The 22,637-nt window shown below is 44.8% G+C and overlaps 1 protein-coding gene across 1 annotated transcript in view; it reads left to right on the forward strand.

Annotated features, from left to right (window-relative positions):
* The window catches only part of LOC146189420 (uncharacterized), a 43,537-nt gene extending 27,948 nt beyond the window's left edge, over positions 1–15,589 (forward strand). The window contains exons 7-11 of the mRNA XM_084604247.1: positions 969–1,113; positions 5,124–5,287; positions 13,015–13,192; positions 14,115–14,334; positions 15,086–15,589. Coding sequence (XP_084460373.1) covers positions 969–1,113; positions 5,124–5,287; positions 13,015–13,192; positions 14,115–14,334; positions 15,086–15,218 — 840 coding nt within the window. The 3' untranslated portion in view covers positions 15,219–15,589. The remainder of the gene's footprint in view (positions 1–968; positions 1,114–5,123; positions 5,288–13,014; positions 13,193–14,114; positions 14,335–15,085) is intronic.
* Positions 15,590–22,637: the final 7,048 nt, after the last annotated feature.

The following is a 22,637-nucleotide window of genomic DNA, read 5'->3' on the forward strand; positions in this document are numbered from 1 at the left end:
TCAATGGGTAGAAGCAAAATGCTTGAATCGACATCCAACATACCAAGAAAATTAATTCCTATCTCAGTCTTCCATCCCAGATAAAATACCCTAGGTGCTGCTCCTCTTAACTTTGCGAAAGCATGTGATATCACTGCGCCGCACAAACCGCCGAATAATCATTGCTTGTCCAACCAGCCAACTACGACGTGGAAGGTGGCTCTGGCGCTAGTGGATTGGTAATGAGGTAGTAAGGTAACGAATTGGTCATGCTCACTAGTAAACACTAATATTATTAGGGGCTGGCTTTGAAAGTTCGACGCTTCACTTGGCTGAAAGACAACCCCTGGCACGATAGCAAACTCTGCTCTTGCGTTGAGTATGGGTGTCGATCTAAAACGGTTTCTTAGATTTTCATTCATTTGTTCACAACATCCTCGAGCCATCACACAGAAAATAAGATAGGACACAGATCATAATAAAAGCAGGCGTATACATCAAATAACAAACTCCCTACCCCAAAACGATTTCAAGACATAAATTTTAATGGATTTAAAAAAAAAGCATTCTCGCCAAACAGTGCAAGCAACAGTCTGACGGAGAAAGCTGTTCGCAAAGCCGCGTGGCTGTTGTCAAAAGCAGCATAAAGTAATAATTGAAGATCGTTGAAATTCCCATCTGAAATTTATCCCAAGTAACGTAGTCAAGATTTTTACTTCCGACTTATGGGTTCCTAATTTTGTCAAGCCGTTCGGGGAAGAAGAAAAATATAGCCTTTTGAATCAGGGGGTACTTTGTACGAGGTAATGGTGTCTGTCACGGGAATGAATGTTTCAATGCTTCAATGAAATATAATTAATATTAGTAAATGATACAATAATATAGTAGTACAGAATAGCATATGCGCCTAGCAAGGATTATAACTCACGGGTCTGCAAGCGTTGCTAATAAGACGCCAACGCAATTTTGTTTCCTCTCCTGTACCTTAGATTCCCGTCATCGCTGACCTCCCCGTCGGCCATAACCTTCAGGATCATATGCACGTGGATGGAATCGCCGCTACCATGACAGGACCATTCGGCATTGACCTCGTCCAGTTGTCGACACTGACAGATTACAAGTACTGGAGATCAGGTATGTATGCCTAGGATATTCTTAGACTTTGCTCAGGTGATAAGAACGTGTGGTATAGCGTTGCGTCACAATTTGTACTACCGCGTGCCTGGTATCTAACTACGAATTAATTAACTCACCTTTACCTATAGGTGGCCACGCAGGGACAGCTTGTGAAACGAGGTGCTAGTGCTTGCCGCCATCACGGACCCCTAACCTCCATACCGAGGCTGTTATCCGTACCGTGGGGATAGGTTGACAGATGGAGCGAAGAAACAATGAATGGGGGTGGTTGTAGCCGTGGTCAAGCTTCGGCCGATGGGTTTCTCTTCTGTCTACCAGGCGGGAGGCCCCGGCACCTTCCTCTGTATATAAGCGTGAATTAGAGGTGACAGAATATTACGAAATCTTTGTCCGTGCATGCCATATGGATAAATATGCAAAAAAAAACCTAATCGGCTCCTGAAAACAGGGTCACACCGAATTGAAAAAACTGACCCCACAGAAACTGGAAGCATTACCAGTTTTTCATAGTCTACTCAATTACTGTATAACTGGTTACCGAATCTGTCTACTTTCATCTTTTCATCTTTGCAAAAACGCTCAAGAATAGCATTGGCAAGAGCTACAAAGCCAAAACCAGAAATAGAGACCTCCTTCTTGAAATAGATGCCAAAGGTGAACGTCAAAAACTTCGTTTGAAAATTTTGGCGAGTTTTGCGTACAACTGTCATTCCTCACAGCATCCTCAACCAAACAAAGGACGTCATATCTGAATTGGAACTGCCACAAAGAACTGATGGAGAACTAGTCGAACAAGGCGTCATTACAGCCTGCTGAATAACTATCCGGAGAAATCAAGATTAAACACGCAGTTATAACATTCAAGAGTAAAACTGTGCTTTAATCCATTCATGCTGCATACCTTCATCGCGAAGTCCGCCCATACATTCCGAATGCGAAACGGTGCTTAAAATTCCAAGGCTTTGAACACAGCTTAATGACATGTCAGGATGAGCCTACTTGTGTCACAATGCGATGGAGAAAAACATAATCATGAGATATGTTCCTGGTTAGTTGTTGACCAAACACGGGTCGTCCACGGGTAAAAGCTTAAGTTGTCGTTGTAAAAAAACCTGCGACAAATGCTGCCATGTTCCAGATTCAGAGACAATAGTCCTTAGGGGCACATGTACCTTATGGGTTTTCGCGCTAAAATATACATTTAAAAAGTTATTCTTGCTCATATCGATCGCCTTCACAAGCTCTGAAAGGTTTAACCGTTCGCAAAGTTTCTTTGCGTGGGTCTTGACTTTGGTCAGGGATACATTTGGATAATTGGTGAAGACCGACGAAACTCCAACCAGGTTTCATAATGTTTTACTAATAATAATGACAAGTGCTACCAAGCCTTCTCAATTGACGTTAAAGGTCTTTTTTATTCTCTTCTTCACAAACTAATTCTTGAATAAGTTGAGCATTCTATTCACAAATTTGGCTGCATTGCCTTCCAGAACACAACTGAAGTTCCAGTCTGATGTTTTTAGAGCTTTTAACCTTTTTATTTACAGTCAACATAAGTTAAATTTGAAGGGACACCGTAGCTGGAAAAGCAGGGCATATGCCTTGGGTCTTGCATTGCCCCAGGCCTTGTGACCTAGTACTTGCTCATTTAAATCGTCTTTTAATCGCGTCCATGAAAGACCGAAACGTACTCAGGGTCTTTCGGTTTGTATATGACTTTTTAGTTGTTGTAGGTTGTGACGCACAGGAAGTTGAATGTGTTACTAGAAAGATAATGGCTACATTTGGAACGGTGATGAACCCTCTTGACCTAACACCTGAACTGCCAGTAAATGGCCAAATTAGGTTTATAGATATGCGGCTCCATTTTAAAGGGGACGGTGTCTGCTAGGGACATGAACCGCGCGCCAGAAAGCCGCTTCTGCCTTTCAACTCCGCCCCCTCAAAGCTCTTAAGAAGAGCCATTTCCACATCTTGCTTTAAAAACGCCCTTGGCAAAAGCTGTTCGCATCTCATCGCAGAAGCGCTCAAAAATCAAGCCGAAAGGCTGAGCAGTGCCGGCTATCCGCAGCACCTTATCATCTCGGTTGCTGAAGGCCTCCTCAAAATGATGCGTACCGATACGAATAAGTGTGACGCCCGCGCACAGCGTAGGCAAAAGGTAGCTGTGATACCGTACATTCACAAACTGTCATACAACCTGAAAAAAAGTTGCGCAGCGGTACGACGTGAAAGTAGTTTTCTCTGCTCCGCACAAACTGTCAAAACTGTGCAAAATGAGATAACCGGAGATAACCGGAGATAACCAAGCAAATAAACTGCGGAAGGAAGCATCGGCGGCCCTTCGTTGAATGCGCAGAAGGCGTAGTATACGAAATTCCGTTAAACTGGAAAAAACAAACTGGGAGATTTATGAATGATAGGTTGAGAGAACACGCCAAAAATGTAAAAAATGCCCGTGACGGCAAAGATTTTGAAGGTTTTCTGGCCACCCACTGCCTTACTTGTAAGGACTGTTCCCCAGATCTTGCTTGCACTGTTATTAAAAAAAATAAGAGCAAACAACGTGTAGCACGAGAAGTCGTAGAATATTGCCACCTGACGGTTCGAGGTAGCGCTTGAACGACGAAGAAGTTAGACTCTCCCGTGCTTCGGCTAGCTAGGACTGTGGACTGACAATATGACGATATGAACTGATATGTATTCGGGGAGAAGCATGTGTTAGTTCTGCCTCTATCACTCTTTCTGAAAAAGAACGCACTTATTTGAGCATGCATTGACAGTGACGCCGGATTGTTTCAGAGTATATATGTTCACGCGATTCGTTCGCAATAAAAGTTGGAAGATCACAACCGTCCTTGTCGTCTCGCCTCATCTATGTCTCTTTGCGATGTTATATATTTGTTCAAGACATATACCAACACGCCAAATTTAACACGTTAGTGCTGAACGTTGAGCTAGTTGGTCACACATCTCTTCTTCTGGTCAATATAGTTGTAAGTGCAGCGTTGTCCTTGTGTTTGTGTGTGCTTCTGATGTTTTGTGTTGTCACCTGTTCTGCTGCCTTACTCCATGAGACAATACATCACTAATCAGGCATGAAGGCATCGTCATAGTAAGGTCATCCCATTGCCGACTGTAAAAAGAATTGTTTCAAGTTTACTTATTTTCCGCGAACTTGTAAAGACTGCAACTCTCTTCCAGATTCTGCTGTTCGGTCGTGATCATTATGTGAAATTCTACGCCATTTTGAAACTTTTATCTATGGCACAAGCACAGGACGATGAGGACATATTGCTGTTGTGTAAGATGGCTGTTGTCTCGATTTTTGTGTGATGCATTTTTGTTTTCTTTGTGTGTAAACGGAGACGACTTTTGATTGACTATTGGTTTTCATCATGCTCTGTATTACTCATTTTGCTATTGAGATTTGTTTTGTATTTTTCGCTCCTGTTGCAGCTTGTTATGATGACCGACAGCATTAATAAATGAAATGATAGCTTAAATGCTCCTTTCGTTATGTCGCCACGTCGTCACTATAACATAGCATTTTATTTCCTTTTAATCCTTTGTGATTTTGAGGTGATCGTGCACCCCGAGCTTGCGTAAGCTCAAGGATTGTTCTACGCTCTTCACACGGGATATAATTCTGCAAATGCATCGTGCTTTCTAAACACAGTGCAAAATATAAGGAAGCTTGTAATAGAATTTAAAACATTGAGCCTTTCTTTCGCTATTCATTTCGTGCTACTCCTGCCTTGCTTTACCCCTATGCCGAGCAGTACGCTTTTAGAAGTTACCACACTTGAAATAACTGCGGCCTCATACTTATGACAGTAATGGCGCCGCGAGTTATTTCATTCAGATATAGCCTCTACTGCTCAACTGGAAAATTCCTTAATTAGCTTGTAAGTGGGTAGCTTAACTTCGTATTGCATTCTTAAAGAAACAATTTTTCTTATGACAATAAGAAAGTCTGTTTCATGTGTAGTGTATTTGTAATGCAGGACCCCTTTCTATTCCGGGAAGCATTGAAGTTCTCGCTTTTGTCAGCACACGATATGTGGATGAGTCACTGCAGTTCCCGGATGCGGAGATCGCCCTACAGTCAATCTCATCTTCAGCCACGCCCACACAGAAGTTTCTGAAGAATATGGGTCTGCGTGAAGATGTGAGGACACCTTTTTATTATTCTCTTTGATTACACTGCACAACGGGTAGTGGTTCGTGCTTAGCTCTGTAATGACCAGGCAGAGCAAACAAGAGAAGTAATATACTGCCACCTGACGGTTCGAGGTAGCGCTCCAACGACGAAGAAGTTGGAGACTCTCGCGCGCTTCGGCTAGCTAGGACTGTGGACTCTTGAGCTTGTGTCTTCGTGTTACCATTTCCCGGGAACCTCTGTCTTGACTGTGTGTATCTGGCCCTGTTGCCGATACCCATAAATCCCTGTCTTCGTGACAGTTTTGGTGGAGGTGCGGGGTAATTGTCCTCTCAATGTTGCACACCCCTCCGCGAACCAACGACACCGAGCTTTTGCCTGTGGACACGCCAGTTCATCGCGTCAGCCGGAGGAACCTGGGCCTTCCTCCCGAACTCGGGCCCTTGGAGTCCACTTCAACAACGAGCCTCCGGCCAGCCACGCAAAGCACTACGTCGGTCATGCAAGGTACTCCTGTTTACTTTCAAAACCCCCGAGTGCCGAAATCGTTCCATGGCACTGCGCATGAAGACGTTGAGGATTGGCTAACTCAGTTCGAACAAGTCGCATCTTTTAATCAATGGGACGACAACTTAAAGCTACGGAACGCCATTTTCTGCCTGAAAGACCATGCTTTGAGATGGTATGAGAACCGAGAAGGCACAATAACATCATGGCCTCAGTTCCGCCGTCTTATCGTAGAGGCGTATGTCAGCCTGGATAGGCGCGAACGAGCAGAACGTGCTCTACAATCTCGGAAACAGATGCCAAACGAGTCCGTCATGATGTATGTTGAGGACATGACAAAACTATTTCGACGTGCGGATCCCAACATGTCTGAAAAGAGAAAGCTGCGCCACCTGATGCATGGGGTTAAAGAACAGCTTTTTGCTTGTCTTATACGTAGCCCACCAACTACAGTTACCTCATTTTTAACAGAGGCAGTCACCATGGAAAAGCTCCTACACCAGCGCCGCTCGGCGGTCTACGACAGCCCAATCCTCGCTACCACTGCTGCCGAGCCTCTTACAGCTGCTGTAAGCAATACTGAACAGCTCCGAGATCTTATTCGTGCAATTGTACGCGAGGAACTGCAGAAGGTTTGTGGCACGTTCCAACCCAGGGGTGATTCTTTCGCACATATGATCCGCGAAGAGATTCAGCAAGTCACGCAGCCATCTCTGCATGTTGCTGAAGCTCAAAGTACCCCTATTCCTGATTATTCTCGTCCAACTTACGCTGACATTCTCCGACGCCCAGTTCCCGTCCAAGCTCCGTTGTCTACGTTACCACCAACCCAGTGCATGCCCGTCCAGCAGCCAACGCAATACATTCCTGTACAGCAGTCAACGCAGTACGTGCGGCCAGCGCGATCAAACATTCGACGAACGGACGTCTGACAGGCCCCTCGGAGCCGCCGCCTTTGCTACCACTGAGGGGAACCTTGTCACATTTTCCGGTGGTGCCCTTATCGGGAACTCGGACCGGAGGGTTTTTACACCAACGCACCTAGAAGCACGTTCGGACAACTACCTCGTGACATTGGAGACAACCTCGCACAAGAGAGCCTCCGGATGGCGCGCCGACAATCCAGGTCTCCATCCCCACGTCGGCAAACCCCTTCCACAACTGGTGACTTCCCGCGAGCACCGCCTGGTCGCTCGCCAAGCCCCCACCGGGAAAACTGAGTAGAGCGACCTCCGGGGGCGGGGCCGCTAAATGTCAGCACAAAGAAGTCCCCCCAATGAGGACAGATATGGATTTTGGAGCAGAAACGACAGCATTTGGTTCACGAGACCGGCTATCGCTGGACATCCCTGTGTGCATCGATGGTCATAATGTCAGCGCTTTAGTGGATACCGGAGCAGACTATTCGATTTTGAGCGGGAAACTGGCAGCGAACCTTGGTAAGGTTATGATACCATGGTGTAGCACGCAAATACGCACGGCTGGGGGGCATGTAATTACTCCTATTGGACAGTGCACGGCTAGAATCCAGATTCGTACGTCAACGTTCGTTGTCAGCTGCGTCGTTCTCCGGGAATGTTCTCGTGATTTGATTCTCGGTGTGGATTTCCTGCGGGAATATGGCGCCATCATCGATCTCCGACAGCGAACGGTCTCGTTCTCAAAGGAGAAAGCGGCTGCTAGCCCCACCGATGGCCAACGTACGTGCGCCCTACGGGTTTCAGCCGAGTGTGTTTCAGTGCCTCCCCGCTCCAACGTGTTTGTGAGTGTTGTGTGCGACGGGCTTCGTGACGGGCCGATAATAGCTGAAAGCAACCGTTCGCTTTTATTTTCTCATGGCATCTGTGCAGCTCGAAGCTGAATTATTCTCAGCAATGGTCACTCTGAGCTTCTCGTCACGAACTTCACGAATGAATCTCGCCACCTCTATCGCTCTACTGCCATCGCTTTCGGCGAACTGTTAAAGGTAGTTTCTGAATGTTTTGCGTATGACATTATTGATACTCCCAGTGTTCGAGACCACATCGATGTTAGCAGTGACCTTTCTTTCTGCCAACAACGCGCCCTGCGTGCCTTACTGCTGGAGTACGCCCCGTGCTTTGCCTCATCATCGAAAGTCCGGCGAACTTCTATCACCAAGCATCGCATCTTAACGTCTGACGATGCCCGGCCTATTCGACAGCAGCCGTACCGTATTTCGGCCAAAGAACGTGAGGCAATTCGGACACAAGTCCAGGAAATGCTTAATGATGATGTTATCAGCCGTCTAAAAGTCCGTGGTCGTCGCCAGTCGTGTTGGTTAAGAAAAAGGATGGCACTCTACGTTTTTGCGTTGATTACAGGAAACTGAATGACATCACAAAAAAAGATGTATATCCGTTGCCCCGTATCGACGATTCACTCGATCGACTTCGCAACGCCAAGTTCTTTTCCTCAATTGATTTAAAAAGTGGTTATTGGCAGATAGAAGTGGATGAGCGCGATCGGGAAAAGACTGCCTTTGTGACACCCGATGGCTTATATGAACTTAAAGTATTGCCTTTCGGTCTGTGTTCAGCGCCAGCGACGTTCCAGAGAATGATGGACACCGTACTTGCTGGTCTTAAATGGCAAACCTGTTTGGTTTATTTGGACGCCGTCTTCGTGTTTTCAGAAATGTTTGACCAACATCTTAAGCGGCTGCGAACGATACTGGACGCTCTTCGCTCGGCCGATTTGACACTCAAACCGGAAAAATGTCACTTTGGATATCAGCAGCTAAAATTGCTCGGTCATGTGGTTAGCGCTGACGGTGTCCGGCCTGATCCTGATAATTAATCTCCCTAATTGATCACAAATGGTCCCTGGAAAGTAGAAGTGTAAAAAATGGCCACTTCTTAAGAAAAATGTTTTCGATGCGTAATTCGCGTTAGTACACTGCGATCATTTGGTGGTATTGAATGCCCTTAGTCAGCTTCTAAAGCCTGCCTATCAAACTTTATTGTACCGCAAATATTTATGATAATTTGTTTTTATAGTTATGCCTTCCAAGAGATCTTTTCATACTCTCGTGAGCTTAGCTTCGGTGTTATTTTATTATATATTTCGGACGCAATCACTTTTTCACGAAATGAGGGAATAAAATGATCTGCGAACGTAAACGAATAGCAATTTTATACCGTTGTATTCCGCTGTGGGAATAAAGGATGTGGCGTTGCTTGCTGCCAGTGTATTCAACACGAACTCAAGCGATCTGTGTGCAGATCAACACCGTCTTTACAAACAAAGGGAGCGCTCGCTACACCGCAGCCTACTGGTAGTGAAAAAAAGACAGCGCCCATAGGCATACATAGAATTGAAATATGTAAAAGCAGTTTTCTAATTTGACGGGCCGCCTATAATGTGTTTTGCTACACAACAATCTTGGACACTCTAAAGCAGATCTGAAAGCATGAACGGCCATTTCAGAGGCGCAGTATTTTTAAAACACCGCGAAACGTACGAGGGTGCAAGCTGGGAGGGCGAGCTAGCCTGTTGGTAAACGTTGGCGAGAGCCTTTTAACAAATGTGCGACAAAGTATGCTACGTCATTTCTGAGGGAATCTATTTTAAAACACCGCTCAAGATATATGTGGTGAAGCCGTAGACATCACCGCCAGGCTCGCTATTCGCTGGGTGTTCCTCTGAATCCCGCAAGAGTCTCTTGTAGCCTGATATGCTGCCGTATGCACTGAATTTCGTTACTAGTAACGGTCGTTTGAGGTGTGCAGACTACGGAAAACTACATTCAGAAAGCACTTTTCAAACTTCGTGACGAAGGAACCGAAGAGAAGGGCCCACAGTCGAAGTTGGCGGCGCAGACAACGCTACGCTGTGTTAGAGGTGGAACCCGGGTGTCGCTGGACGGAACTTCGGCCGCATCGACGCCCGCTCCACCTCAGGAAGATGTGCCGTCGAGCGAAGGAGTTGGGAGTAGAAGGACGAAAACGTGGTTTATTTACATTGTTAGTAGTGGGATTTAACTTCGGAGAACTACGGAGAAGAACTTATGATGCCCGCACACACACACATAGTTTTAAAGGGTCCGTGTTCACCAGGTTCCCTAGGTAAAGGGCGAGCTCGTCGTCGAGGGAGTGTCCTTAACACTCTAATGTCAAACTGAAACACTTTCACTGTCACAGACACGCCCCCTCGAAAGTTTAGACTTTGTGGGGAAGGAGGAATCCTCTGTGGCGGTGTAGAGGGCAGCCTACGAGGAGCTCGCTGTCTGCCGGCGTCGCATAGTCTGGGACACACCTGTGTCGAACGAGCCACCGCGCGCCGTCGGCAAGACGAATTGGAGAAGCGTTGACCGCCGACGCCGCATGGTCCTGGCACAAACGTCTGCGTCGTAAGGGCCGGTGCGCGCTGTCGGCCAGACGAAGGGGATGACCGCGTGGCCGCCTTGAAGGTACTGACCCATGTGGGAGACGCCGGGATCCACTTGAACCTTTTTGTTTCCCGATGACCCTACTTGGGCTACTGTCGCCGTCCGGCCGAACACCCCGCGTTCCTTTCCGGTGGGGAAATCTTGTCTGGATGGCTGAAAGCGGCAGCTCTCGCGCCCGTCTCGTTGTCGCCCTCGTTAACTGCGGACAGCATCCGCGAACGCGACTTTTGCGAGCAGACGGGGAATTTTGGTTGTCTGCAGCTGCGCGCAATTTGTTTATCTTTCTGTGTGAGGATGTCTTTCAGCTTGAAAGTTTCTATCATGTTATCGGCAGTACATCAGAATGAATTTAACCTCTTCAGCAACATGTCGGTCAATACGATTCTCGTGTTGACCGACATGTTGGTCAACACGAGAATCGTGTTGCCATGTCGGTCAACACGATTCTCGTGTTGACCGACATGGCAAATCTGTAAGCAATGCGAAAAGCACCCAGTGGATAGCTACTTTTTTAAGGGTATGTCAGTCTTTAAATGCAGATTTATCAAGACACTTTAGGAATTGATTGGCTTCAAAATACCGTAGTGTACTTTGTCACCATGTTGTTTTTTTTTTTTTTCAAAACATTCGCTAAATACATACTATCTGCCTTCATTATTGGTGCTTTTCAAAACCGGTAAATAAGTTTCGTAATTTAATTTGCTCTTTTTTCCATGAGCCGTGCTCCCGGCTTATACCCTCTTATGGTTCGAGGTGTTTTAAAATACTTAGTATCTGAATGGTGTTTCATATTTTCACAATGTGTTCTACGATGTTCATGGGTGTACTGTGAAGCCAGAAAACTACTGTGAAATCTTTTGGTTCTATGTTTGGTTCTATGGGCACTAATCCTTTTTTCCACATGGATGGATGGATGGAATATAGGAGCGTCCCCTTTGAAACGGGGTGGTAGCAGTAGCTATCATGCTCATTTTTCTCCCTATATCTTAATTATTGATTTAGAACGGTTAACTAAACCATCATTCTATTTATTAAATTTTGTTCCTACATTACTAACATTATGTCACTTCTCTGCTTTTAAACCACCAATCTTCCAGTCGTTTTTTGCTAGTTTCCACCGCCGGTTTATTCACCCGGCCACTGTTATCTCTAAAGCCCAGAGCTTCAGGAACAGTGATTGCGCCTGCACCAACTTCTGGATGGATACCATTACATTCGAGTATAATATGGGCTATTGTTTCACTGGAGTTTCCACATACAGCACATGCGTCATCTCCATTGTTAAATTTCTTTTTGTAGCGGCGTGTTCTAAGGCACCCTGATCTAGCTTCAAAAAGTAGGGCACTGCCTCTTGAGTTATCCCAGTCGACAACAGCGCCACCGCATCTTTCTTACCTCCCAGATCGGTGGTTTTCTATACGTGTATTGCCTATCTCATGTAATTTGTTATCGTGAGCTGCTGACAATGTATTAGAATGCTCGCTGGCAGACTCCACCTAAATCCAATTGTGTGAGCGGCGTTAATGCTCAATGTCGTAAATAATTTGGAGTCAACTCTAAGTTAACTAAAAGTAGTCGTGAAACCTCAGTGTACTACGGAATCCCTCGGAGAGCAGACATTGTCCAAACGCGGTCGAATGCTGTTCCTAATCTCATAATTTGAGCAGAGGACTTAATGTATCTTATCATTCCTTGTTTGCTCTGTGTTGATAATGTGAACTCTAAGGTCTTTCTATATATTAGCGTCGCTTTGGCATTCCTTCGTCTAACACCTACCGTTTCTTGAATTAATAAGGCTTCTCTGACCGTTTAGCACGTTTTTCTAAGCTGCACAGTGAATACAAATCTGACAGATTGTTTATTGCATAGAACCCTCTGTTGCGCAATTTATTGCCTTTTTGTGTTAGCACGTGCTGTCAGTGTGTAAATACGAGCAAGAAATGTTGGATATCACACGTTAAGCATATTATGAAGTTGTCTCAAAAGGACTCTACAGCAAATGTCAAAATCCATGCTGGGTAACTGACCAGAGATAATATGAACTATGGGGGTAGAAAACGCACCCACCATAACTACACCTCTGACAAAGTATAGCCTAACCCCATATTCTCAAAATCATCAGGGTTGGTTTTAAGGAAGCATTATTTCCTTCAAGGAGAGCGTACAAGTTTTTTAGCCGCGCACTCAACGCTAATCAATATGACGCGCAATTCACAACAGCGGCAGTGTGTCAAATCTTGCATGACTGTCTCGTATCAACCATTTAAAGCGAGCGGTAAAAAATAGTTCCTGCTCGATACTTGCTCGTTTTTCTAGCTCCAGTACGAGTTCGGTTTGTTTTCACATGCTTTCGCATGTATGCGCAGTGTGACTGCTCTAACGGTACTGAATTGTATACATAACTACCTCCAGCAGCGCAAACCTTGTTCTAGTGTTGCTACTATGTGGTTGGCCAGTTCTAGATAGTGCCGCACATGGCCAACTCAGTATCAACGTTGGTCTCAAGGATTGTGCTGCCTGGAACAAGGTAACATGACCGGCGGGAATAGGTAAAATAGTGCCATTTTATTTTAATAAAATAAATAAAATCATGTTTAATAATTGTGTTGACGCAAGGTCGCCGGACAGAAATTGTGCAATTCATCATATCGGGGGAGGCGTTTTGCTCAGCGAAGTCAGAGGAATACATTCAAACTTCTAAGCTGTTATGGTGCGGGTAAGCTTTGAAATTAAAAGGATTACTGCAAAATAAGCCGACCGCACTATATTCAACAAGAATGAATAGGGCGTCTGACCTGTATCTGGTTTATTATTGCAACAGGTCTACAACCAGTACTACCTGCCAAACCGCGGAAGCCCCGGATTTGCTCTGGCACCTGTGATGAACAGGCCAAAGTCAAGAGGATACATCAAGCTAAGGTCCAAGGATCCGCTACAGCGTCCTATAATTGATCCTAATTATCTGTCGCATCCCCACGACGTTGCAGCCGCTGTCGATGGTAAGTGGCTCACGAGGTCGCATAGAAGGAGCCGATAAAAACACCACTCGTCCAGAGTTTTACAAAACCTGAACGGCATCAAGCAGTTTGCCAAGCCACCTTACGAATGTTTGCTGATATGCTTAAACGTGAGCGATGTGTATGCGAGACACGAGGCACGGGGAGTAAACGCAGCAATTGGACGGATGTTGTTATAAATTGGCCGGTAATCTTGTTGTTGACATAAAAATCTGAGCACTGACCGTTAACTGCTCATTGTTTACTTGAACATTTTTTTCCCTTGTTTACCTAATACAGTCGTGAAGCTTACAAGACACCTGAATACAGCAGCAACGTGCTACATGCACTGACCACTAAACTACGCCATCTGAGCCACAGTCCACTCATAATCTGTATTATTGGCACAATTTTACCTATGCGTGTTAATTGTGCAACTAAATAGGCATCTCAAACGTCCGTTAAAATGAGTTTCCTGCAATATTGCGTTCGTGTGGGTAGTCATGTTCGAACACACAAACATTTCGTCGACCTATTTTGAAGCGTTCATTGACTTCGAAGTGGGAATACACACAAGTGCTTATTTTTTTACTGCATTTTTTGTACTTTATACATTTTTCTTGATGTTAGCGACTTTGTAAAGTGTTAGTTTTTTAGTTGTACATTTGTAGCAACTGCCGCCCATCATTAAGCAATGCATTTGGGTATGTAAGCAAGAGACCTAGTTAGGCAGCTCTTTAAATAGCTTACTCTTTTGTAGTGAGCCCACGAAATTGTGTGATTTGCTAAATCTGGTTACAGGCGTGAAAAAAACTTGCCAGAATACAAGAGTAAAAAAAATCGAAACCAAATTTAGTCTGCAACCCTGTGCTGGTGATTGAGATTGGTACGAGTTGACTTCGAGCTCGTTGTGTCTTTCATTCAGCGGCCAAGATAGCTGTGCGTCTGATAAGGAGCTCGGCCATGAAGGCTGTAGGAGCAGAACTGTGGGATATTCCCCTCGCCCAGTGCGCGTCGCAAGGCCCCATGTGGAGTGACGCCTACTTGACCTGCCTCGTTCGCCATCTTGCGCACACTACGTGGCACGCTTGTTGCACGTGTCCCATGGGTTCTGACAGTCGCTCTGTGTTGGACCACAGGCTAAGGTGTGTTTCTTTTCGTACTACGGACTCCTTGAGCACGAACTTTCAATGCAATCGTGCATGGTTCGCGAATTCCTTGTAAAAGAGAAGGGACAATGAGAAATACACTGAACGGTATGAATTGTTAGCAAAACGCATATACCGCTCTTTGCTTCGGTGCTAATGCTAATCGATTAAATCGGCTGCAGAAGGCGCATTTATTCCTGGGAATATAAATGTAAATATTTCCCCGCCGTCTGCTTCAAAATAGTGACTTTGATATCATGGACTCTTTATAATTACTGTTCGGAACTAAAGGTAGTGAATCTGCGCTCAGGGATTGGAAGTGGAGTGCAAGGAAAAATCTTCAGTGCTGGGAATACCAGTTTTGATCTATTTTAACTTTTAAAGCTATGTATCTGATACAAGTAGTCGCTTTGTTGTTAAAAGTCGGCAAACACAGACATTTTGAGCTCACAGTTAAATTGTATTCTTTAAACGGTACTGACAAGCAGGGATTTTATACGAATATAGTTGGCACTTGCATAAACAGGTAGCTGTTATATGTTTGATGACACGAAGCAAACTCGCTGAAGAAAATGTCTGAGGAGGCTTTTTTAAGTGCAACTCTTTGTTTTCAACACCACAGAAGTTCATCTTCAGTATGCAGGACACCCTACGGATAGAAGATCTCTGTCAAGTATCCCTCGAACATTGTTTCTTTTGCTTCGCTCGGGTCATAATCGATTGAGACTTTTACTTTCACTCTTTACAGGGTCCGCGGCGTCGCAGGTCTTCGCGTGGTAGACGCATCTGTCATGCCAACCATTGTGACGGGCAATCTGAACGTCCCCACGATGATGATCGGCGACAAAGCAGGGGCCATGATTATAGAAGACAACCAGTAGTCGAACTTTACACTGTAGATTTTGAGTGTTTTGCTATTTCATGCACCCGTTTTGTGATTCTGCGCCCCCCTCTCTTTAGCTACGATCGAGCATGATATGATTGCCATTTTTTTGAACGGATAGGGCCTATTGTGCGAGCCTAGGAAATTTTTAAAAGAGACATGTAATAAATAAATATCAATGTGACTCAGTTTTAGTGTAGGAGATATAACATTACATTTTATTTTAGGAGACATGTGAAGATTGTATTACCTTTTTTGTGTAGCAGTAGACCAGCGCATTGCTCTGCAGCCAAGCGGCCACCACGAAGTAGCACCTATCGTCCTGGAAAGCTTCTTGTAACTCAGCAGTGGAAGCTACCCGGGAAATAAAAAAAAGGAAACATGCCTCTGTCACCCTGCTGTTGCTTGTAATGTTCGTAGTAAACGTGCGGTTTCATGAAAGGCGGAGTTGAAGAGACGACGTGGAATTCTGTGGTCATCTTAAGTCGCACAAACTATCAACAATCAGTGCCAGAAAATGCTAGACACCATCAGCCCACGAGCAAACATTTTACTACCGCTGCTATGGTTTTCACGTAACGGGGTAAATTAATCCCATCTGATGCGCCCTAGTGCTGAACATTGTTCGCGTACAAGCCATTTGCTAATTGCTTAAGCTCTAATCTTCCAATTCAGCCCCGATTATCTCACGTACAAGCTGGTTAACATTCAGTCCTAAGCTGTCACACTGTAGAAGAGTGTTTGAAAGCCGGCAACCATGTCATGATGACACCTATTCATTTAGAATACTTGGTAATATATGAAAATTAGAACAATGGTGCTGTTTGCCTGCTAATTGTTCTGCTTGCGCTAAAGGGGTGAGCCTAGATTAGGCGTCTGTCGTTCTCGTTGTGTAAAAGCTCTAACATAGGCCCACGTCCAGATGTACCAACTTCCAAGAGCGGTAAAATATTGAGCACTACGGGAGAGAACAAATTGATTCTCGAATATTAAAAACTTTCTATATATTCCACCACTGAGTTTTCCAATCACTTTTGGAAGAAACCTTGAGGTTACAACTGTTACGATTCCGCCCCAGAACAGATGCCAAGCACACGAGTAGTATTAAGATGGTAGCACAGTGGGTTCAGTGTATCATACGTTTAAAGCTACAGTTGAGGAAATCAGCTTTAAAGAAAATAACACATCATTAAAGACCTGTTAACAAGAAATGCTTCGTACGCAGCCGCGTCGCTTCCGCCTTTCGCAGAATGTTGCCTTAAGTAGTAAAGACCAAGGAAAGTTAACCACAACTAGAGACTCTAACAGCACAAATTCAGGGACTTGAATGGTTTCAAGCTGCTTTAAGTCAAGCTTCAAATGTGACTTTCACGTCATGTTTGCTGCGTTCTGTGTGTGCGCGTGGTGTGTGGACTGCTGTTCGGGAAACGTGAAAGGGAGAAAAGAAAACACGAACTTAATTTTTCGATTTCAACGAGGCTACCCATATTCCATCCTAAACGGCTTATAGCGGATGCACTGAACTTGAAGCTGCCCACGGGTGAAGGCCCGTATACACTGAAACACGTTCGGCAGAAGCTCGAGAACCTAAATAAGCAGTACCGATGAGTAGTATGCTCCTTCTCTAGTAAAGAAATAAATTTTGTTCCACACTGCGTATTGTGTAAGCACGCGCGCGAAAGACGCGCGGTACACAGGCCTGCCCGCCGTCTCAACACCTGTCTGACGAGTTGAAAACGGAAGACTCGCAGCTTTGCTAGTCTCAGTTTCTTGCATTTACAGTGTTATTATATCGGGTCCTTACGTCTATACAGGCAGTCATTCATATAAATAAAGCTTCGTCGATTTAGGAAGAACAAGCGCCCAATAATTGCATTAGACATGATTTTTCATATTCATACGAAAGAGTGCATAAAAAGGTGCCCTTTATGTTGCAGTACAAGGCATGCAGGTGAATGTATGACAGCCCAGATATAACGTGTTTCAAAACGCATAAGTTTAGTGGACTCTACAGAGGCCAACGTGTCGTTGCGCTATTTGTTAGTATCGCGGAGCCCCTTTAGTACTTGGAGCATTGGAAATCTGAAGCGCAAAATGCATGGCGTCCTTCTATATAACGAGGATAGGTGCGTCTCTAATTAAAGTCAGGCGTTCACCGCTCCTGTTCAAATATTTTATGCTGCCTACTTTCCAGTTATTTTCATCATTTTCGTTGATACTTTGCTATTATAGAAAATGAATACAAATTCCGCGGCAGTGCTTATAGCGTGGCAACAAAGGAACAACTTTTATACCTCAATAACGCATGCTTCCTTAATTAAGTGCAATTTTGGAAAAGGTTCACATTTCTGGCCATTTTAGCCTAAATCGAGAGATCCGAAATAAATGTAGTACGCAAGGAAATGCTGCACATGTCTCTGTTTCACATTCGAGCCGACAGCTGTGCTGTAGACATCTTTTATCAAATCTGAACGGAAGTGTTCACGCCGCAGCCTATTCAAATTTTGAACTCAGTGTTAAAATTCAAAGAGGAAAAGACGTTCCGCCGACAATAGTGCCTGTTGCTTGATCACCGCTGCTCGCTCATTTACCTTCCCTATGTATGTTACAGGCGCTCAGTATGAACGGGCCTGGGCGAAATTCTTAGTCAAGGGAGTCACTACTAAAGCACGGTTACATCAATGGGACAAGAAACAAACAATTTCTCACCAGCCACACAAAATATGGCAGAGCTCTATTGTTTGCCTTCACTAACGTGATTGGCACAAGACGAGTATACGAAAGACAAAACAGAGGTACAGACAAAAAGTCACCACAATCTGAACAAGAAACTGGGCACGTAGTGAGCTGTCCCACGCATAAGTATCGACTGCCCCAAAGGTCTACCCAGAGTCGGGAATACTGTGAGGTGCCATGAACAGCTGCAGGAGCTGTTCAGCTTGGCAGCGAGCAGTGTCAGTGTGTACAATGAAGCCACCTAGCTTTGAGCCTGCTGGTCCGGGGTCCCAAAGAGAGCATCAGGAAGAGGGGAAATACCGTAGCAAGATGGCTGTAACATAGAAAAGGACGGTGATGGAACAGCGCGAGGGACGGGATAGAAGGAAACGAGGAAGGACAAACACCATGGCGCTGACTATGAACGAAAGCTTTAGTTCGAAAAATAGATTAAATAGATAAAGAAACAAGGGGGCGGTACATCGATTGCAGTGATGCTCGATCACAGGTAGTCAGAATATAGTCTCGTCAGTGAGAAAAAGTTGTGTTTATGAATTAAGTTGTGATTAAAACGGATGAGAGGGTGTAAAACACCGTCAAGCTAACATATAAACAATATTGGAAGGTGAAGAAGAAACCTAAAAGGCGAAAAATCTATAAAGGAAGAAAGTGAGGTGTAGAGGTGATTTAAGCGACAAAAACACACTAAACTGAATGGAGGATCTAATTGAAAGCGACCAAAAGAGGGTGCAGTCTTTAAAAACGTAAATGTGCGAGTTCTAGATGTCCTACGGGTGAAATATATTAAAACTTGCAAAATGCTTAAAAGGGGATAACAAAGCGAAGAGACAGTAGGAGAGCAATAAAACGCGAAGAGAAGATTAAAGAACCATTCCCAATGCATGCATTGCTGCTCTTAGGCATTTCAGTATTTTTTTCCCAATAGACAGATTGGCTAAGAAGTGGTCCCTGGTATGATAGATTTGAATGGCTTCGATTATCTCTCTTGACGTACGGTCTTGTCATTTACCGAGTATCGAACATTCAGATGACAGCGCAAGATTTACTTTTACATTATTTGCAGTGTTTCGCCAGATTCCCGGACAAGCCAGTGCTACCGATAATATTGTCATGCTCTCGCAGCCTGGCATTTATCACCTTCCCGTTTGACCAATCTATTCCTTTCCGTAGAGCAGGGACACTGAATAGACAACACCTGAAGCACAAGAAACGTCGGGATTGCTCTGCGTCTGCCCACAGCCACGGTGGAGTCCCCTACAGAGTGAAGCGAATTTCTTGATCTCGGAAAAAAACAATGTGAACGCCTGCGCGTTTGCAAAATTTCTATAACCCGTGGCTGATGTTGTGAAGATAGTACAAAACCACAAGTTTTTTGTGGTCGCTCTTCTTTGGAGCCGCTGAGCGATTTTTGATTAATCTGCCGGCCACTGATATCAGGAGGCGTAGCCCACGGCAAGGAGCCGACCAACCTGCTTGTGAAAACTCGTAGAGGCGATGTTCAAATGTTTATTGCATGGCGTTACGAAAACATATACTGATATCGCCACGCTTCACAAACTTAGAGTGGGCAGACGAATATGGAAGGAGCGATTTTTTACCTCTGGGCTCATAGGACCAGCGAGTGTGCGCCGCGGAAACCTGAAATCGTAGGCCGAGAAATCGTATAGCTTTATCTACCGGGAAATCAGATGTTAATAAGATAAGCTGATTACATTGGTCAAACGTCGACTATATTTCGGGAGCAATTATTCTGAAGTCTTCGTCATGGCACTTTGTGTTGTTTTGTTTTGGATGGTATGGCGCATAAGCAACTAAGCCTATCATGCGCCAAACACTGCACTTTAAGGGTACTAGATAGTCGCCTACAAAACGAAATATTTAACAGCGCAAATGCCGCGCATCTTTTTTTGAAGTAATCTGTTATAGCAGGTATAAAAATATTCGATTGAACGGGGCTCAACATGAGCCTATTTACAGACCTTCTGTCTGCAGGCAGGTACACGTGTTCCACGTGAGAAAGGAGGACTTGAGATAATAGTCCATAATTCACAAACATTCTCGTATAGACAGCCCGATTTGATTTCAAAACCTTAATACATCATAGATATCAATATCTTCTTCAAATCAATCCAATACTTCCTGGTGCGGCTAAGAATAATATAGATCTTTGATGTCAATGGAGAATCATTTAAGGTCATTAAGAGAATACGCGCTTAAAAACGAATGATGCGCTTAGACCCGTCAACCACAAAGGGACCATCATTTTGCCCTTAATGAAGATGGCGAGTAACTTCTACCAGTACCCTTACCCGGAAACGATGACTCTAAAATGCAGCCTGGTTCTTGTGTCATAGGAGAGAACACCTTTCCAGTTAATTGATTGGTAGATTTTAAGGTGTGTCTTAGCGTATCAAATTTGGCGGTCTTGCAGAGGCGCTATGCTTGGATATTTACCTTGGGAGGTTTAAGGCATCCTTCCTTTCGAAACGTCTCTCAGGCGATAATGACTTTTGTTTTGTATTCGACACTTGTAAGCACAGTGAAATCCCATTCTTTGTCTGAGGGAGCAGAAACATTCTATGGCTCTGAAGAAAGGTGACGACTCCGACTACAGTCAGCCTCCTGGAAGGCGGTTTACGATGGATTAGGAAGTCCACGCCTTTGGAAATGCACCTGTCTTTGTCGGCATGTGAAGCTCGTTGTGTCACTTGCCTCACGAGGCTCGATGGTTGCACTTCTGGCTTCTTTGGTTCAAAGGTGAACTTCGTTTTCGTTTTGTATACGACTATTTCGTCCTTTTTATGTGCAGTGTCGAAGCATTCAGAATAATTACTCCCGAAGTTGCTAGTGAGAGCTAATGATTGCGCGTTTCAAACAAACACCAGGTTAAGAGTAGCAGAATTGAGCAATTTGGATGTCTGGTGTCTGTTTTCATCTTGTTCGTACAAGGTTACCAACAGCGCACCATGCATTGTTGGCGTATTGTTTGATGGCGTGTTTTCGGCCTGTGTAATCAGCTAAAGGGACAAAGCATTTAGCATCTGTACATATCTAGGAATTTCAGTTATTTCACGATAAAGCACACGGGCCGCGAGTGGTGCGTATGCAGGAACGAACATTAATCCACTATCACTCGCGCTTGCTTGCCTGGCGGCCTCATTACACTCGAGAAACATGGCGGCGACGCCACGCTATGGCGACCGTCACAGCATCTGGATGGATGAATGGAATATAGGAGCGTCCCATTTGAAACGGGGTGGTAGCAGTAGCTATCATGCTTATTAAATGCAGGCAATGCGACCCTAGCGGCACAAAAAGGGACTCTCAAGGTGGGAGCTGGACAAGGAACCGATGAGCAGGCATCCCTCCGATTTCCCGCGCATGCGCATGGGACGCATAGCTCAAACCCAGAGTCTAACGGTAGATGTCGCTGATTTGCTCCGCAGGGTGTCGTGGACGCGCCCTAGGCAAGCCAGCTCACCACTGTACTTCTCAGATTGTACAGTATGAAGCAGGTTTCCTGGTGTGGTAATCCGAGAAAGACGGCCGCCCATGCTTTTTCTATCGGGATTGAGAGGTCGTGTGCTTTGCGTCGATGAGGGCACTAACCAATAAAGTTCCCTAATTCATGGCTGTTTCCTTCTCCCCCGAAAAGAAATCAGTTTTGACTTCGTTTCGTGAACAATTTCTCTTGTTTGCGACCACGTGAGTCTGGTTTTACAAACCATTTATCAAAGAATAAGGCTTAGAATGTAGCAGTTCAGACGAGTCGCAGTGTTCAACAAAGCAGAAGGCAGTAAGAAATGAACACGCTTCCTTCCTTCTATTGAGCATGCGCTGAGCAATCTTGTCGCTTTTTCTTTTTGATGCAGCCGGAAGCACTTATGTGCCTGCTTGCCCAGGCTTTGACAAGGAGGGTTAGAGGCTAGGAAAAAATTGAGCAAAACGCTCGTGCGTATTATCGATTATTATTATCTGCAAGTGACTTCTTCCGGTGCTGGCGCGCTCAATTTCCCAGTGCCTCTCGCTGTGCGGCCGAGGCTGCTCTCCCTGACTGCAAGGCATTTTTAGAAACATGGACACCATATTGGATGTCACTTGGACTGGCCTGGAGTCCGTGTTTAGTGTCTTTGGTGTTGGCTTCCAAGCGCTGATTTTATTTCTTACTACCATAGTGTCCATTTTTCAACTCGTGAACCTGCCTACCAATCTGCAAGTCGACACGCCTATTTTTCTGGCGGAGTACGATTATGTGATTGGTGAGCTCGACTCTGCCTTTTTCAACCTTTTATTTTTTATACATCTTTAATTCGTAATTCGTGGTATTTTGGCCTGGAATGAGCGGTTATCCTAACAATATCCATGATATTATGATACCCTGGATATAAAAGCCAAAATTTCATTTTTCAGTTTCTTTCCATAAAACAGGGGTCAGCAGTGTCAATGCATGCAACGATTTGCGTCAGTTTTAAAGCGAGCTGATTCCGCGCCGTCACTCCAAGTAACACTTGAAGGTAGAGCCTGTTAATATATTGCTGTCGTTTCTCTTACATAACGGGACCACCCGAAACTGTAAAAAACGTGTGTGACACTACAGGTACATTTAAAGAAAATTTCTGTACCCGTACAGAAAGTATCTGTTCTACTTCACTGACCGAAATACGTTCACGAAAAATAACAG

The sequence above is a fragment of the Amblyomma maculatum genome, chromosome 5 (assembly GCF_055883805.1).
Source record: "Amblyomma maculatum isolate TAMU_Amacu chromosome 5, ASM5588380v1, whole genome shotgun sequence".
NCBI classification, from domain to species: Eukaryota; Metazoa; Arthropoda; class Arachnida; order Ixodida; family Ixodidae; genus Amblyomma; species Amblyomma maculatum.